The sequence below is a fragment of the Python bivittatus genome, unplaced genomic scaffold, assembly GCF_059951505.1.
Source record: "Python bivittatus isolate LINGU-HERP-01145 unplaced genomic scaffold, Pbiv_v1 ctg000840_np1212, whole genome shotgun sequence".
NCBI lineage: Eukaryota > Metazoa > Chordata > Lepidosauria > Squamata > Pythonidae > Python > Python bivittatus.
The window spans coordinates 13,470,449-13,489,820 of NW_028277113.1; the positions used below are offsets into that span (position 1 = coordinate 13,470,449).

The 19,372-nt window shown below is 38.1% G+C and overlaps 1 protein-coding gene across 2 annotated transcripts in view; it reads right to left on the reverse strand.

Moving 5' to 3' along the window:
• F13A1 (coagulation factor XIII A chain) overlaps positions 1–19,372 on the reverse strand; it is a 101,520-nt gene that overhangs the window by 31,860 nt on the left and 50,288 nt on the right. For both annotated transcript variants that reach the window (XR_015794030.1, XM_088130807.1), the window contains exons 7-11: positions 16,740–16,914; positions 10,054–10,192; positions 5,173–5,276; positions 3,018–3,106; positions 1,769–1,922 (exon numbers count right to left, since the gene is read on the reverse strand). Coding sequence is in view for 1 of the 2 variants with exons in the window: in XM_088130807.1 (XP_087986933.1) it covers positions 1,769–1,922; positions 3,018–3,106; positions 5,173–5,276; positions 10,054–10,192; positions 16,740–16,914 (661 nt within the window). In the remaining variant the exon portion in view is untranslated. The remainder of the gene's footprint in view (positions 1–1,768; positions 1,923–3,017; positions 3,107–5,172; positions 5,277–10,053; positions 10,193–16,739; positions 16,915–19,372) is intronic.

The following is a 19,372-nucleotide window of genomic DNA, read 5'->3' on the forward strand; positions in this document are numbered from 1 at the left end:
GCTTATCCATGGCTTGATATCCAGAGGTTTGCATATTCTCTGCTAAAGCATGATCTAATTTGAAGTTTAAAAACAGTAACAGGCTGAAAGCTACTTGAGCTCAGAATTTTCTCCCCACTTTCCCTCAGTAGTTCATTGGGCCTTCTGGTATAACAAAAAGGCCAGCACTGACTAATTTTGAAGAAGCCAATTTTAAAAGGTGGTTTCTTGCAATTAACAAAACTGTCAATCACAACGCTGGGTCCAAATAAATGATGAACTAAAAGTTAATATTCTCAGTACTGGAAGCAGGAAAGGAGAAAGGAAGGGAAAATATGTGGAACATAACTCAAATTCCCTGACCATTACACACATGTGGCTTGGGAGTTATAATTCAAAGACCACTTGGCTGTCTATTAATGTACTAAACTATGTTATTGCATGATATGAAAATGTGATCAATCTAGCTTGTATTGCTGCTTTATACCTCATTTGAAGCATATTTTAGGGGATGGCACAGGAAAACATAATAACAAATAATCTGAATTATTATTTAAATAATGCCATAGATAAATGATAGAGACAGAGACAGAGATATGGCACAGAATCAAAAAGATATGAACAAGGCTTGGGGACACATAATAAAGAACATGTCAGAATTTTACATAAACCAGGGAACTGTGATTAACAGCTTAGATGAAGCCAACTTCAAACTGTGGCTTTAGATATGGCTTTTTATTAAGCTCTTAACCATAATTTCCTAGTATGAATGAAATGGGAAGCTTGTTAACTAGAAGCTTTCTTGTTTCTTCATATAGGCTGGAAGTTTAGAAGTTGTTCTGAGTAGACAATAAGGGGTACTATTCTGTGAATGTGTAGACTTTGGACATTTCCACACCACTATTTTGTATCATTTTGGGTTAGGATCCAGGCCCGATTGAGCTCATGATACTGTTTACGTCAGAGGATTGAGCTTATTTCTGATTGCTTCTGTTTATTAGAAACTGCAGCATAGTCAGTACTTTCCTTTTAATTTCTATGGTTCTCCATCCCATATAGGCAATCTTTTTTCCCCTTCATGGGAATTCTTACCTTACCCAACTTCTTGGGTCCTGGGCTTACACTTCCCCCCTGCTCATCCAGTAGAGATTCAGAATTCTGTGTTTAAATGTTGTCTCCCTTCTGTATGGTTTCTTTAGAATTTATCTTTACCCTCCCCCAAAATCAGCTACCCTTGCAACATGCAGCCATGGTCATAACTACTGACTACTCAGTGGCAAAATTGTTGACATGTTAACATATCATCTTCACAACTCACAGGTGCTTTTAAATTCAAGAAAGATCTCTCTTGGTAGTCTTTATTTACCTTTTTTTTCAATTGACTTCTATCACATAACTGTCATAGCAACTATTCTTTCATTTATTTATTTACAAGTCACCAGAAAAATGCACACAAATACACTTACTGAAAAACATGGATTGTTTGTGGGGGTAGCACTAGCCATTTGTATGGAGCAAGAGTATGGAGGATTTTTGTTACCCCACAGCGGGTGGTAATTTAGGGAGCAGAACACTGACTTTATGGTATCTTTGCTCTGTCCTGTTGATCAGCTGGAGGGAGAGAACTGATTGGCTCATGGTTTTCTCTGCTTTTGAGACCGTACAATCAAAGACAATTGTGGGTGATTTCAAACTGTTTTGTGAGAGACTGGGAGATGAATACAAAGGTGGTGTCAAAGACCTGTTAGATAAATGAATTGCTTTTTATTGAACTTTGCCACACAATTACCTTCTCGGAATTTGTAATGCTCAGTGATGTCCTTCATTTCATTTGTACCCACTTCTTTAGTCAAAATTAATTTTCCAATCTGGGTTTTGTCAATATGTTGAACCACTTTAGTTCCATTCTTCATTGCTTTTGAATATATAACATCACTGTTCACCTAAAAAAAAAAAATAGGAAAAAAAACATCAAATGAGTTGCTGGTTGGCTCAAAACTCTGTAGGTTAGTGGTCCTCAAACTGTGAGCCACAAATGAATTCTAAGTTTCAAGAAATACATTAGGGTAAAATCCATTCACAGGCAATCATTAGAAAATTCATTGTTCTTGTACTGCCACAATCCAACCAGGATCTCTTTTAGGGGATCGTTTCACTGGATTTTTACAAGTCTTGTGACTAGATTATCCAATATGAGGTGCTGCTTTGGGCATCCCTCTGTAGTCATCAGGCAAAAATGAGCACCTGAGCTTCTCTGAAAATGGCATTTTTTAATTCTCACAAATGCTAATGTATGAAAGACAATTCATAGTTTAGATAAGAGGCCACCTAAACCTTAGCTTCTACATAGGAAACATTATTCTGGAGGTTTTGTTCAGTGCAGAACACAGGTAGTCCTCACTTAATGACAGTAATTGGGTCTGGAATTTCTGTCGCTAAGCAATGTGGTTGTAAAGTGTAGCGTCACATGACCGCGCTGCTTAGCAACAGAAATTCTGGCACTTCTGGTTGCTGTCATTAAGCAAATCCCATACCATTGTTAAGTGCGACATCATGTGGTCTCCATCTGTGACCTCCTGCCAGCTTCCCCATTGACTTTGCTTTAGGAATCTGGCAAAGAAAGTTGCAAATGGCAATCACATGACCACGGGATGCTGCAATGTCATAATTGCAAGCTGGTCACCGAGCATCCAGATCGCAATCACATGACTGCAGGGATACTGCAACAGCCATAAGTATGAGGGCTGGTTGTAACTAACCCTCATTCATCGCCATTGTAAGTTTGAACAATTGCTGAACAAGTGGTCATTAAGTGACCACCTGCACACTATGAAATGGTATTATGCTATTATTATATAGTAGTTACAGGGTTATAAGTAACATTTTTTGTTTTAATAGAAGTCAACAACTATTTCAATTGCTAGATGACTAACAAATAAAAACAAATCTGAAATAAATTAATAGTAAAAAGTTACTTAAGTCTCAATCATATTTTTACTGAACCCATTTGAAGGAAAGCGCTTTGCACAGATGCATACCTCTGCAAAAACAAAAGGTGCATCAAACTGGAAACAGACATGTCCATGCTTGATGGCTTGAACAGAAGCTGGACCACACCGATACATGCCTGTATGTGAAAAGTCACAATGTGATCCAAGTACTAAAATTTGTGCAGTAACCCAGAACCCACCCATCCCTCCCTGCCAAGCTACTGCTGATGTCCAATCTTTTAACACTATCCACTTGATCAGCTGTCAGCCTGAGACCACAGCAAACAGCAAAGCTTTGAAAGGTTACATAATTAAAGCAGAGTCAATATGAATCACATTTACAGACATTTGTTACAGTTATTTGACAGCCGTATACTAATATGCTAATATTTGCCTCTCCCAAAGAGCAAAAATAAATTCTCATTACACATACATGATCTCTAAATATATTTACATTCTGAATAAAAATTTGCTCAGGTCATAGATGCATTTAACAACATGATAATTGATAAATTACTTTTTTCTTTCTTTGTTTCTTTCTCATTTAACAATCAGTTATGATGTTGAAGTTCTGCAGGAAGCATGGTGCTTATGAAACATACAGGGTAAGAGGTTTTGCTACTTGAGGGTGCTAGTTTCCATTCAACAGGCAAAAGCTAGCAAGAGTAGCAGTTGATGGGGGTGGCACTCTCCATCAAATCTGGGCAACAAGCTAGTTTAGTAGATTGGAGATTGGTGATATAGTCTGCTCTGTTCAACTAAATACCATCTAAATAATTCAGGATCATTGAGGCCACACCCTTAAATATATCTCCAAGGAAGTAAACCTCTTTGACCTCACTTCTGAATGAACCCATATAGTATTGCTCCTAGCTGAGATTTGGCCTTGTCTTTCATTTTGATGCCAACGTGTCCATAACAAGCAACTTTGTTTGTTTTTTTAATTTACATAAATCCAATCCATTTTATAGGCTTGTAAATCTTTCCTCTACCTAAAAACTTTAGTCCCCTCTAGTGTCCAGTTTTTGAAATAATGAAATTGCTTATCTTTGTTTTGTCTTGTAAAAACCAAAACCGAATCTATTTCCCATGAGAAACTGTTTGTTCTTTATAATTAATTCCAAAAACTTATTGTAAAAGTTTCAATATTCCAATTTTATCTGGATCCTTAGCCCATTGATAACTTTCTAAGATCAAAATCTTATTTAGCTTTTTGCTGTTTATTTCAGATTTGTTAAATTGTTAAGCTTATGATTAAAATTGTCTTTCATTCAGGATTGAAGGCAGACTCACCTGGCGTTTTCAGACTTTGGTCTGAAGGTCTCTAATAGCTTAGAAGTAGTTAATGAGAAATTTCCGAAAGTGATTAGAACCTGAGGTTTGCAAACTTGGTGTCCTTTAAAAGTCTCCACCACAGTTGTGAGCAAGATGGCTAATTCTGTCATCTCCCAGGACTCAAACCCACAGAAAACTGCTGTCCTGCAGTCTCCTTGTGAGGAGCAGCTTTCTGGAGCACATGCAGGCAATCTCCCATCCTCTCCTTATTTGGAGAGGTTCCAAGGAACCAGTCTACTCGCTGGTTCCTTGATCTTTGCCATGGTTGTTGACTCTACTTTCACAGGGCTGTCTTCAGTTCGCCATACCTCCCCCAGAAGTCCAGTGAACTGAAGGCAATTAAGGAAGGACTTTACTGATTTGGGTGTTGGGAAGAATGTTGTGTCTGCTGCATTACCCATTGCATAGCCAGGATACTCTGGCAACTGCAGCAGGTAGACAAATCCAGAATCCTTGTCCCAGTTTTGATGCTTAGCATGGATTGAATTTCTGAGATTCCTATTCACCTCACAGCTGCAGTATCAGTAGAATATTGATTCACTATATCATAAATGATGGGCAGTTTCCTTTTCTCCAGTCCGGAAGACCACAGGTTGTTTTTTTAAAAAAAACTATTAACAGTAGATACTTTAAGTTATGTATCATACAAACAGTGCTTGCTTCTTTCTTTGTTTTGCTGGACCAGAACTTATTCTCAGTTAACTTAATTGGAGGACCCTAATTTCTGGTATTATGAGAAAAGAAGGCTGGGTAAAAATATATGTTGCATCCTTCCAGATGGCAACTGTTCTGCTACATGAGAATGCCTTTAAATGACAAACCATTTTTATCATGCACAGGGGGCAAAGAAAGGAAAAGAGATGCTTACCATCACTGTTTTCTTGAGGAGTACTATCTACAGCTTGCCAGCCACCAAAACCAACAGGAAGGTCAGGTCGGGACATCCAAGCTTCATTCCAGCAATGATAGTTCCTTTACACCAGAAAATAATATCAAAGGGGTATTATGGATTCCCGATGTGCCATTTATTAACATTGAACAGGAATAAATAGCAGGTATTATTCCAGATGCCTATCTATCTATCTATCTATCTATCTATCTATCTATCTATCTATCTGTCTGTCTGTCTGTCTGTCTGTCTGTCTGTCTGTCTGTCTGTCTGTCTGTCTATGAATGACACTCCTAAAGAATGACAAAACCTCCCCTCAACTCTTCTCTTTTAAAAAAAATCAGTAGAGCTTTTGTGACCTGCCTTTCAGGTTTGTTTCTTTTTTTCCCCCATAGGTGGAAACTTGGTTCCTTGAAACACTGCTGTTTACCACTGATTTGCTGGTACAGTGATTCGATTCAAAATAAATATTGCCTTTCACTTACTGAAAAATCTTGGCACATGACTATTTCAGTATTTGACAGGCATGAGAAATATCTAGTGCAGTCTTCCCATGCTGGCTAGGAATTCTTCAAATTATAGTCCCTCCAGCTCTGGTGTGTCTCAGATTGGGCAAGACTACGCTAGAGCATGTGAAATCAATTGTGTGCATTCACTTCTGTGTTGCAGGAAGAATTTTTATCATGTTTCCCCAACCACCATCCTAAATGAGGATTAATGCTATGCACTGGGAGTGCTAGTAATCTCTGGTTGTGCACCTCTTCTCAACAATTAGGCTTCTAGTGCATCCTCTTCCTCTTTTTCTACTGCTCCCCAAATAATTGTGTTCCCACCCACAAAGAAAAGGAGATTCCTTATCAGGAGGACTTAGAACTTTTCAGTTGAACAGACTGTGTGTATTCAGGCAAACATTAGCCAATGGTATAGCCTATCAGTTTTTAGAAGACGGGAAGCATTTGTCAACAAGGAATACACTAGTAGGGGAAAGCATTATTCCTTATTATTAAGATCAGCTAATCATACTTTAAAAATAGGCAGCTCAATAAATAAGATACAAATTTTAAGACCACCCAGTGAGCCTTCTGATACAACATAAGTATCATATCCCTTTGCAGCAGTTGAAGGCCTGTTGCCTGAACAATACCTCTTCCCAAACTATAAAGCCAACCTGCACATAACTACTGTGGATTAAAATACGGAGGAGAATTGGCCCTTGAACAGAGCATCAAAAGATTCGTTGAAGCACTGAAGTTCAGACATTGAGAGGGGCAGCTGGGGTTTGTACCTGGAATTTTCAGATGCAACTTGGACCACCTTCATAGGCTCAGGGCTGGCCAGCCTAGCCAGATCATGGAGGACTAGAAAAGTTGTACAGTTTGAGCTGGGACCCTATCTCAGCTGCAACACCTTCCTCTTCTGTGGATGCTTCTGTCTGCCTTTCAGTTCTGGCTTTCTCCCTTTGGCCTCTGGTTAATCCTTAAGAGAAGCACCACCACAGCTCATTGCATTTCTCATTTGCTCAGAATATTTCATAGGAGAAGAGAAAGGGAGGCCTTATAAATGCCATTCCATTGGTTTATTAGTGTAATAGAAAGAGTGTAACTGTGTTGAGAAAAAGCCAGGGTACATTTTTAGGTAAGCTTCAAGAAATTTGAGCTATGATAAAATAAAGCGGGAGGGGAATGCAGCAATTTCCTTTAAGGTGTGCTCCCTGCTGGTACATAAAAAGCTAATTAGTTTACTGAAGTAACTGTTAGTAGTAACATTTCAGCAAATATAAGGATTGTTAAACTGAGACCATTTAATTAATAATGGGCAGAGGAAGAAAGGAGAACAGCAAGAAATCTGACTCTGACTAACAAGGCATTTCAAACTGGAAATGAAAGCTATGATAAGAGAGAAAGTTAGGAGACTTAACAAAGCAGGATGCCAGGAAAAAAAGATTTATCCAAAGAAAGTGATGCAAACTACTTTTTTTTTAAAAAAAAACACACAGCTGGGAATGCTGTGATGTTAAATTATTCTCACAGAGCCTTGCTGACAGTGGCTAATAGATGGGGAAAACTCCTTAGAGGTGTAAGCCTGTAAACCTGTTCCTCATCAAGGAGAGTCATGTACCTCTTTCTCATGTAATCCAGTGTATACTACCATCTTTGACGTTGATAACTAATACTTGACACAATTTTATTTCTTCTATTTTGTCAGATTTGAATTAGTTCATGTTCTTACTTTGTCCTCAACATTTCAATGGCATTTTCCTGTTCATAACTGCAGATTTCATCACAAATGTCAGAAAATCAGATAAACTGCCTAGCAAAGATGGAATTATTTTTAATTAGCCTAAAAGCTAATAATAATAATAATACCTAAACCATACACCATGTTTAATAATGTAACTCAGAGTTGGGCAATCTATTATCCTTCAGATGTCTTTGACTACAAAGTCCATAATATACAGAGATTGTGAGAATTTTAGACTAAAACATATGGAAGGCTTTAAGAAGCTTAATCCTGATTAAAAACATATCTATAGCAAAGATTGATCTGAGTTAAAATCTCAAATGAGAATGTTTTAAAAACTATATTTATATGAATTATTATGGATTACTTCCATCTATGCAAAGACATTTCAATATAGATACAATATATAATATATTTTAATAGTAAAAACATAGCTCTAAGAAACACAAGACCCAAAATATATTCTATTGTTTGATCCACTTTCTTGAACAAAGAAATGTTTAAGATTGTTTTTAAAGAATTCAGGATATAGAAAACTAACTATTAACATCCTATCAACATCATGCTGCAAAACAATTTAGAGCAAGCTTTCCACTGAAGATAGAAAGCAAAATAAATGAAGAAAAAGGACCCAGAGGAAAAAATCGAAAAAAAGCTCCCACCATAAGTTAAATTAATGCTTGCCCCAAGAGGTTATGTGCATCATGTAGCAATAAATATACCATGAAGAGAGGAGATTAAAGGAAAAGTTCAAAAAGTAATCAAGCCCCCAGAAGACAGCATAGGGAGAATGCGATTTAAAACACTATGGAGCTTTTGCTTAGCTGATTTAGATTTGCAGCATTCATTTTCTTTCATTGTGGAGTGGATTTAGAAAAAATTAATTTCATGGAATAGGTCCATTGAATGAAAAATATATGAACACATTGATGAAACCTAAAGGTGGAGCTTCAGCAAGTTGCTGTCTCCTGTGACTTAAAGGGAATGGCCAGAGATGGTACGTGGCATAGCTCTGAACACTGCAGAGCTGGGAAGGAACTACATGTCAGCTACAGCAGGGAATAAACTATTTGTAAGCTCTGCTCCAGTAAAAAAGGGATTGTAAATGCAAAGTAAATAATTGGGGAAAGGAAGGAAAGGGCTTTTTCAATGGTGGCACCCTGGCTATTAAATTTACTTCTGAGAAAGGCTCATCTGGCACCTACGTTAATCTTACTGCAACACCAAGTTAATATTCTGTTTTCCCAACCATTTCCATCTATTCCAGCTTGAAACTGTTGCTGTTTGTTTTTTATGCAGTGTTCATATGCTTTATGGTGGAATCTATTTTAATGGATGTATTTTTACATTCCATTCCTTTTATGAGCTGCCAGGAAAACTTGATTATAGGCAGCCTATAACATGATAAATAAGCAGGACAGTTAGAAAATAGGGGAAGTAAATAACGGCTGCCCCCTCAACAATATATTTATGTGCTGAATGCATGATCTTATTCCTATCTCCTTTCCTTTGGGAGCAACTATTAAAATGAGAATTATACAAACGATAAATAGTATATTATATTACTATTCATTTGATTTCCATTTTATGCTCTCTGTAGGTTCAGTCAGACAAAATCTCCCTTGCTTCCTCCTCTCTGATAAGAGTAATGCCAAAGGACCATACCAAGGTCCAGACACTAAATGAGCAATACAAGTAGGAATATATAAGATCAGTAACTGAGCTTTGAAATAATCATTTTTTAAAAAAAGAATATTCACAATGTTACTGAAACTGTAAGAGAGGGTTGCTGTATTTGCATGTCATGTTAAGCCAGAATTTCTGAGAAAACTGGTTTCTGTAAAAGGGCAAGTATCCTGGTATTTGCTACTCAGCTGCTCCTTCTTGCCTGCTAAGCAAAGTGTGAACTTACATGGTTTGTTTATTATTGACATGGAAACACTTACAAAGCCAGAGTCAGAAGCTATGGTTTATTCTTGGCTTTCTGATTCCTGTTCTGCCTGGGAGAGAAAAGCCAGGGCTCTTGACTGACACATCAGAAAGGGGCTCTGCAGTTGATTAAACCACTCTCACTGGCAAGAGGGTTCAACAGGCATTATCAAGGAGCACATGCCAGAATATTTGTTTGTTGAAGTTAAATCAGAATCCTCAGAGTTTCACATCAGACTGAGTTCTGCCATACCACAATCCATTTCATTTGGCAACATCTACACAAGCTACATAAAGAGGGAACCTACAAATATAGAGCAGGTTCATTGTTTGAGCCTTTCCACTCCAATATGTGACACTGGGGATGGAACCATTATAGCTTTCTGTATAATTCTGTGATTAGAATTGTGTAACAGTTGTGTAACAGTCTGTGGTGTACTACTGTATTTGTTACATGTCAGCTCTAAATTATCCTACTGTGGTCTGTATTGTTGTCTTCTCCCAGTGCCCTCCAGATGTCACTGAACATCAACTCACCATTGGCCATGATGACTGGATCTACTAAGAGTATAGGTAAGCAGTAACATGTCCCCCATCCCAACCCATCTCATTGTAAAAGATAGAAAACTAAGACTTGGTTATGGTCACATAACTGTTACAAAGTCAACTGCAATTCTCCAGAAAATATACCAGATTGAATCTCTTGTGAGTTTGGAGTCCACCTTTCCATGTTCATCCACAAACACATCCATCTGTAAGTTGGCATCATTATCATGAGCTGAAGAATAGTTAGTTATGACTCGCCCAGGAATTCCTAGACATCTCAGAACTATACAAATAAAAGAGAGTAATGAAATGGTTTAAGACAATGTAACATTACAGGATAAGCTGAATACATATAACCTTTGCCAGTTTTCTCCAACCCAGTACCCTCCAAGATATTTTGGGACAACTCCATAATTCTCAGCCAGATTCTGGGAGCTATCGTGCCAATATTTCTGGAGGATACAAGACTAGGGATACAAGACTAGGGATATAAGCTGGTTAATGCAATTTTCCAGATGGTCAGAAATATTTACTGATTGCTCTTGGAATTATTCTAAGAAGGTGAAATAAAACATGGACAGGCTAAAGTTTCTTTTTCCAATATTGAAGATTTCATTAGAGGTATATTACTTAGAATTTAATCATTGATATAATTTAAGTTCATCGGACTAAGGGCAGATCAAACACTTTATGGTAATCTTGAATTCTGTGGACCTTGATGTCCTCCCTCTTTCTGTGTGTGTTTTTAAGACCAAATGGTTCTTTCAACATGGAGCTGTGTTATGAAGTCATGATGGCTCTGGGAGCAGCTCAGATTCCAATTCTTAAATTAATCCTGGGTATCCCCAGATTGCCAAAAATCTACTTTATATTAGCAACTCAGCAAAGTCTATTCTAGCTGGCAATGATTTTGGAGTGCCTTAGGTTGAGGTTTTTCCCATCACTTACTACCTAATTATTTTAATCAATCCAAAATATGCATTTTTCTCTGTGTTATTTTTAGCTAAGAAATATGTAAATTGTTCCTTGAAATGGGTGTGTACAGAACATATATTTAATTATTAGCAGAAAACAATGCAAACAATGGGGGAGGGGACTGTGATCCTTGAAGGGTTTTTCTTATTTATTTAAGAGGACAGAATATGTATTCCTAATAAATATATTTCCCTTACCATTTCTGAATGGCTTCCTGGCAGCAGTGGATAAATTCCAATACAAAAACAGATTGTGCAATACATCGTTCAATCTGATATGCCTAAATGAGCATAAATGAACACGGGCAAGCTTTTTCAAGCCATATTTCTAAAATAACTTACTTCCTTTGGCACCTAGATGACTTCATTTGTTGGATATTTTTGCTGTGTGGACCATAACACTCTTGCATATTCTAGTGAACATATGCAAGACAAACCAAGTTGATGACATGCTGGCCACTCTTACTTCTTTTTGTTCTGTGCTAACATGGGCCTGGTAGTTCAGGGCCAATGACAGTATTGAGTAGTGTCACTTTTTTCAAACAAATGAACATGGAATGCATCTTCATGAGAGGAAGTCAGAGACAGGAGGGATTGTGGTACAAGACTACCTAGAACTGGATTGGGCCAGTATGGACAGCCCCCCGCCCCACTTCAACCCAGTTTAGCCCTCACAGTTCATTACAATGGAAAGAAACACCAAGGGGTATCATTAAGTTCCCATTAAAACTATGGTAGATAGCAGAAGACATTAACGCATTGCCTGGCGCAGTTCACATCACTATCTCTATAGCAATGAGCTTATCTATACACAGGGGTTGTTTTTTGAAGTGAATTTATACGCCACCTTTCCATCAAAGAATGGTGCTCAAGGCAGTGTATATTATATCTTTATTAACTAGACTTGGGATTGGGTACCTAAGGCTTGGCTATTCCCATATGAATCTAGGATGCAGGTGAAAGCCTCTTCTTTGGTACTTTCGTTTGTTGGTTATACAGGAGCCACTGGAGTCATTCAGTTACCTAGCTTTGTTCTTGTATAAACTGACTGGCGGGGGACACAAAGTTTCAGGCAACCTTCCTTCCAGAGCTCTGCTAACAGGAATTATGAGCCCCTCCATTATATTCCCAAAGCATCCATTCCATTTCCATGAAATATTTTGTTTAATTGTCAACTGCATCTTCATCTTGAGGAGTGAAAAAGATAATATGTTAGCTGCCCTTAACATAGTGTCAGCACTCCACTCTCCCAGTCTCATAGGTATGACCCACTGCTAATTTAAAGGGAAAGGGAAGGAAAGTCTGATGAAATAGCTGCCACACTGTGGAGTGTGATGGAGAACCAGAAACCACACTGGGGCTCCTTAAAAAGCCTGCTAAGACCTTTGAGATTTGTATTTGACATCCCTGCAGTAATTCATGTTTTGTAGCCTATGATGGCTACAGTGCTTCATGCAGAAGAGTAACACTGCACATTTATTTTAATGGTTTGATGACAAATTACCTGGATACATCTACTACCACGTGCACCTATTGATTATACTTAATACAAATGCCTTCCTACACTTCCAGCACACAAGCCCTTGGGGCTCATTGGAAATAATTCAACTGACAAGTTCAAGATTAATGGCTTTGCTCTTTCTTTTTTGGGATGTTTTAGCATATTTAATAGATGACTGTCCTCAGTTTTTCAATATGGTAACCTTGGAAAGCGAAATTATTGGACTGGTAAAATGTTAGAAACTTTAAAGCACTGAAAACTGAAACCAGAGCTAATTGGTATAGGACAGTCTACCTAACCTGATGCTTTTCAGATGCATTGTGATCACAACGTCCAGAATTCACACTCAGCACTGGACATGGTTGGTTGAGAATTCTGGAATTTGTGGACATAGCACATCTGGGCAGCAGAAAAACAATTGGATGTCACCTGTTAATATAAAGTTTGCACTTTTCTGTTTTCTCCCATCAAGTGACATACTTTCAGCTTCCATGTTTTCAACTTCCTGTCTGCCTGTTCAGAATATTTGCCTGCTCTTAGGCTGAGTGTCTAACAGCATGAAAGACGTAAAAATCATGGACTTTTTATCTGGTTGGTTTATATGCTTCATTTCTTGCAGTTCCTGTTCTATGGAAATGGATATATGAATATATTCTACATCAGTCTTTCCCAACCAATGAAAGTGCTGGCTGCAAATGCACACTGAATCTGATATATCTAAGCAAAGCGATTTTCCTTCCTGAGATATCAAAGTAATTTGCATCTTCTTTTCTTATTTTCTAAAACACTTCATATAGCAGTGAAGAAGCAAACAGAACAGGATTGTTTTAAGAAACTTAAAACTGTTTAAAATCCACTGCATAACATATTTGAACACATGGCTGGATCTTTATCTAAAAATATGTATGCAAATCTACTCAGGATGCCAATGGGAGTGGGTGTCCCCCACTGAATTAAATGGACTAATTCTTCATTTGACAATTGTACCATGGAAGATTATTAGAGTATTATAGATTAGTTTTCATATACAAGTACAGGGGAGGGCACATTAATCATATATATCTATATATAGATATCTGGCAGCATCTATGAATACTGGCAAGAATATAATAGGAAGGATAGATTTGCATGCTGGAATTCTGCCAGTTGGGTAACAAACAAGAGTGTTTTTTACTGTATGTATCTTCCACAGGAGGAAATATATATCTAAACAAAAATGTACATTCCAACATCTTCACTTTCAAAAATTTTCCAGCCATGTGTTCAGATATGTCTGAGATAATTAGGTCTCTGCCATATCACTTTACAAAAACAAAGACAAAGATTTCCAGGTTTTACCTCCTAAATTTTAGTATAAGTAGGTTACACCCATGTTATTCAGCAGGTAAAACATCAATAGACTATTGAAGCAGATTGGAGTTGGTACAGAAGAAATTAATGGAAATCCTGCCCTGCAAAGAGGGGTACTAACATAATATGGTAGGTAGAACATAATGCTTCCTTTCAGTGGGGAAAGCCAATGGATGTGACCCATTGCCCATTAAGTAGTTATATCTTTTTATTCATTTGTGAGTACTAGAGTACTAGATTTAATTTTGAGGAAGATAATTGGTTAATATTTTAGCTGGCTTGCTAGCTGGCCTTAATGAAGCCATTCTCTCTTAGATATTGTTTGTAATATTAAATGAAGTAAGTTTATAACTCAGTGATGCACTGAACATGAATACATGTTTCCTAGTAATACATAATACGACAAACAGATGGAGTGGTTTTCTTTAATGAAGGAGTAAAAATTATTTTTGTCTGCATTTTGACATGAACTTTCCCAGTTCTCATTTCCTGAACATTTCTTAATCAAAACACATATTACCAAATCTGTACTTTTTCAGATTTCAGATTTTTAAATGCCCAGGAGAATATACCAAAGTAATAACTGGAAGGGGGAGACATGCTGTGAAGCTACAAGCAGGCCTTAACATGGAAAGGAGGGCAGGCCACTAGCTGACTTCCATTCCTTGCAGATTGAAGTCTAACCTAGGAAATGCAAGTGACAGTGAAAAAGGCCCTCTAACCCAAAAGTCTTGCTCTTCAGTGCCAAGTCATTTGATGGTTAAAAAAAAACAAAACTAGTATCCTGGATTTAGTATTGGATGAAAATGCTGTTCAGGCATGTGTTGCAGAGAACCAACTGAAAAGAGGAAGTTCATCTCTACCAACTCTGTGTGTGGATTGGGGAGTGGAGACATGAAATGGTCCATGACCTGTAGAATTTCACTTTACTGGCCAGATGCTTCCTCTGACATACTGTCAATTTTGAGTGTATGATGCTGCATTTCAATGGCCAGGAAAATGTGCACTGTCCATCCTGCTGCCTATCGGTGTCACTATCAAGATAGGGGTTTTTTTTGGAAGGTTCCTTGTCATGGAAGGTTTCAGTGTCCATGTTGAATCAAGGTTGCTAATTCAAGGGCATCTCAGAATTTAATGTCACCTGATCCGTCCTAACTAGTATCTGATCTACCTGTCTGGCAGGGTGAAGTTGATATTCTGTTCAGGTAAAGCTGATGCTTTGAAAGTAGAGGAGCTCTGTGCAGTTTCATTATCATGGACAGATCATTCCCTGGTCAGTTTTAGTCTGGCAATCAGTTCTTCCTGTTAGATTATGTCTAAAAGATAGTTCTGGGGGATTTGTTTAACACCTCAGCTGTTGACATTAGAAGCTTTGGAATAAGGTGCCAAGAGTATGCTGATTCCACCCACTCCAAGAAAGCAATTGTTGAATGTTGCATACATTCAGTAACAGGCTAAATCAGGGAGAACAATCTGAAATTAAAACCCAGACAAGGCATATTGGTAAATATAAAATTAGACTTTCAGTTAAAGACTTGTGGGGGGGGGTGGATGCAATTGCCCACCCCCTAAAAGAATATGGCCACAGTTTGGGAGTGCCTTTTGATTCTAAATTCTTGCTGGATATACATATGATGCAAAGAATGTACTTATACCATTCTGGCTAGTGTGTGAGTTGCAACAATTACTGAGCCAGTTGGATTTTGGTGACAGTGATCTATGTCTTGGTGACATTCTACCTTGACTATTTAACATACTGTACTTTACACCTTCATCCTTGAAATGAGTCCAGAAGTTGAAATTGGTGCAAAATGTGACAACTAGGTTGATAACTGCTACAAGGTCAGAAATCACAGGATGCCTGTACTGAAAGACCTGTACTGATGGCCAAACTTTTGGTGGGCAAAATTTAACATCAACACCTAAAATTTTTACTATCAACCATTTGGCAATCAGTGCAATTTTAAAATTCTAGTTGGCTTATGGACTATCTGTGGGAATATCTTTCCTGTTATGAACATGACTGGCCATCAAGTTCTGTGGAAGATGCACTTGCTTGTCAAAAGTTTAGTTCTTTGTCCTGCAGGAGACAGTTTTCTACATAATTCCCATCCTATAGAATGCACTTCCTCTGTATTTAGGAAATTTGTAAAGAAGCATTTTTTTCCCACTGGGCTTTTAATTGTTTATTTATTTTAAGGGGCTTTTTATACTTTCTGTATTTTGCATTTTAATCATGGTTAGCTGTTCTAGGTACACATCTGAGTAGAGATCAATCAATTAATAAGGGCATAAAATGCACTTAGACTGAAGAAAATTGCTTTTTAAAATGGATGTTAGAAAAAGTGTGCATTAAATTATATAGATTGGGGGAAATTCATATTCCTTATGTATATATGGAGATGCACATGGATTTTCATACAGATAATTTTTAGAAACCATAAACTGATGTTGAAACAGGCCAAAAGGGACTTATGATAGGAAACACGGGAAACTTTACTTCTTTGCCTGACATTTGTAGGAATGAAGAGATATAAAACAGAGCAAGCTTTTGGGGGAGAAGGAAAGCAGAAATATAGCTGCTGGTTTTTTTCTTTTTCTTTTGATGTAGTTAATTCCAGGCTTAGTGTGCATTACAATTCCAGTAGTACAATGTATATGAAGCAAATTATTTTTTAACAGGTGTAAGGAACTTTGTAACCCTTTAAAAGTTGCTGGACTATGATTTCTAGCATCCCTCGCCATTGACATACTTTCTGGAACTACTAGAAGTTATAGTTCAGCAACATCTAGCAAGCCCCAGTTCCTCTGCTCTGTTCTATATAAACATTACTTGTTATATTTTAAAAAGAGACTAATTATACTCTTGGTATTAGATACAAGTTAATAATTTTAAATATCAGAAGGTCCCGGGGCGGGGGGACTTCTTTGGTTCATTCTGAAAAGAAAGGGCATCAGTATATTAAAAATACTATTCTTCGTTGCACATTTTGTCTCATACTTACAAGTATTGAAAACGCCAGCAAAGACCCAGCACTGCCCATACCGCACTGGCTGTTTAGTACTGTAATACTCCAATAGAATGTCTACGCTTCCAGTCCAAGCTGATGGGGCCACTCCATAATCATAAACGTTGTCCCAAGACCCATAAACTACACCCTCATCATCTTTAGAGTTGATCTGAAGAATAAATGAATAAATTGAGTCATTGCTGATGTTAATCTCTGAGAATATTTATTTTGAATGTTGATGCAAAAAGGATTCTACAAGTTTGCAAGGAGGATTGGATTGGATATTTATTTTGATGCTGAAGGTGGGAAAGAATGCCTGGTAATGGTGAAAGAGGTTGAACTGACCCAACAGCTAAAATAAGGTGCTTTACAATAGAATTTGAGAGGAAACTTAGTCTTAAAACATATGTACTATGCACTGTGAGCTAAGAGACAGCTCCACATTTTCTGTTTATGGTAAAATCCTAAAATAAAAAATAACTACTCAACAAAACATTTTGCCTAATTGATTCTTATTGGCTCCTAAGGCCAAATCAGAGTTAGACTCTGACTTGGCAGGCCCTGTTGAGTTAGCTTGTCATGTAACCTAGAAAGTGTTTGATCCTGTGATTCCTGAGAACACGGACAGGATCCTCAGGACTGTTAGTCCAGTCACCTAGTTATGAGATCCATGTCCCTCCTGGTTGGTTAAGACCTCCTGGGAGGTGACATGCAGTTGAATCCATGAAATGGTAAATTCCTCCTTCACAGAGGAAGCAGTACTGTGCTTCCTCCTCAAAAAACTATTGCTAGATCCAATGGTTCTGGATAATTTTCATCCAACCTCCAGTTTTCTCTTTTGGTGTAAGGTCATGGAGAAGGTGATTGGATTACAGTTCCAGAACCCTGGAGGAAACAGATTATCTGGAGCTGTTTCAGTTGAGTTGCAAGCTGGGGCATAATATGGAGACAGTGTTGATCATACTTGTTGATGAACTCTGGTGGAATTGGGATGGGGGTGGTCCTGGTTCTTCTTGATCTCTCAATGGCTTTTGAGATCATCAACCAAGATATCTTTCTGGACTAGCTACAGAGTATGGGATTGGGAGTGTTGCAGTGGTTCTTCTTTCTCCATGGCCAGTTCCAGTCAATGATAACAGCTGGATAGAGGTCCAGCCTAAATCCCTTAGTTTGCAGGCTCCCTAAGGCTTGACATTCTTGCCTCTCCTGATAATATTTACATGAAACTGCTGGGTGAGGTCATCCATCAACATGAGATCTGGCATGATCAGTACATTGAAAATGCTCAGTTGTTTATCTCAAGTTATGCTGTTGAAATCATGTTTTAGTGCTTGGAAGCTGTTTGGTCTGGAAATGGAAGAACAAGCTCACATTCAACCCTGACAAAACCAAGTGGCTGTGGGTGCATGGTTCTTCTCATACCAGTGATTACCCTGTTTCAGGTTTCAGACACATACACAGCTGCCAAGTAATGGTAAGTAATTTGCTTAAGGCTGAGGAGACAAACATCAGGCAAGCAAAGGAGCATACAGACCTCTTGATCCTTCAAGTCCTTAAATGATCTTTAAAAACCTGGGTGAAGTAAGTAAATACACCACAGCCTTCATTTAATCCTGGGAGCTGTAATTATGTGATGGGAAATATGATATCCAATAGCAGCTTTCCCCACCTGGTGTGTTGGATTTTTTTTTTCTAAAAAATCCGTTCAATCATGTCCAATTCTCAGAGACAGCCTGGACAAGTCCTTGCAGTTTTCTTGGCAAGGTTTTTCAGAAGTGGTTTGCCATCGCCTCCTTCCTAGGGCTGAGAAAGTGACTGGCCCAAGGTCACCCAGCTGGCTTTGTGCCTCAGCGGGACTAGAACCTATGGCCTCTTGTTTTCTAGCCTGATGTCTTAACCCAGAGTTGCCCAAACCTGGCCGCTTTAAGATGAGTGGACTTCAACTCCCAGAATTCCCCAGCCAGCCATGCTGGCTGGGGAATTCTGGGAGTTGAAGTCCACTCATCTTAAAGCGGCCAAGTTTGGACAACACTGTCTTAACCACTACACCAAACTGGCTGTCATGTGTTCGACTCACAACTCCTCAAATTCTCAGCTAACATGGTAAATAGTTCTGCTGCTGGGGGTTTTGAGATCTGTAGTCCAATATATTTGAAAAGCAATAGGTGGAAGGATAATCTGCGCATGGATTATAAAACATCTGTTTCTGTCTGATATAATGCATTAAAAAGAACGTGCAGGGTAGCTTCTATGCAGCAACAGCTTCAGTGGCTCTGTTATGTTTAAGGCCACAAGCCATAATTCTGCCTCCTAGACTGTGCTGCCCATAGTGTCAAGGCATAACTGCCAGCATAAATTCACCTGCATTTCTCTTGACAAGCTTGAGTGTACAATATAAGGACATAAAATTTAAACATCTTGGATGGGGATATTCCTACATAATTCCTCCATTATACACTGAGCTTCAGCTTCTGACGGGCTCCACATCACATCAAAGCAGTTATGCAATTCAGGTCCAAATTTATAGTATTTCAGAAAACAAACGTTTCTAGAAAGAAACAGAGTATTTTACAAGAAGAAAAAAAATGGTCACCTAATTCATATTATTTGTTCCAATGTTATCCCCT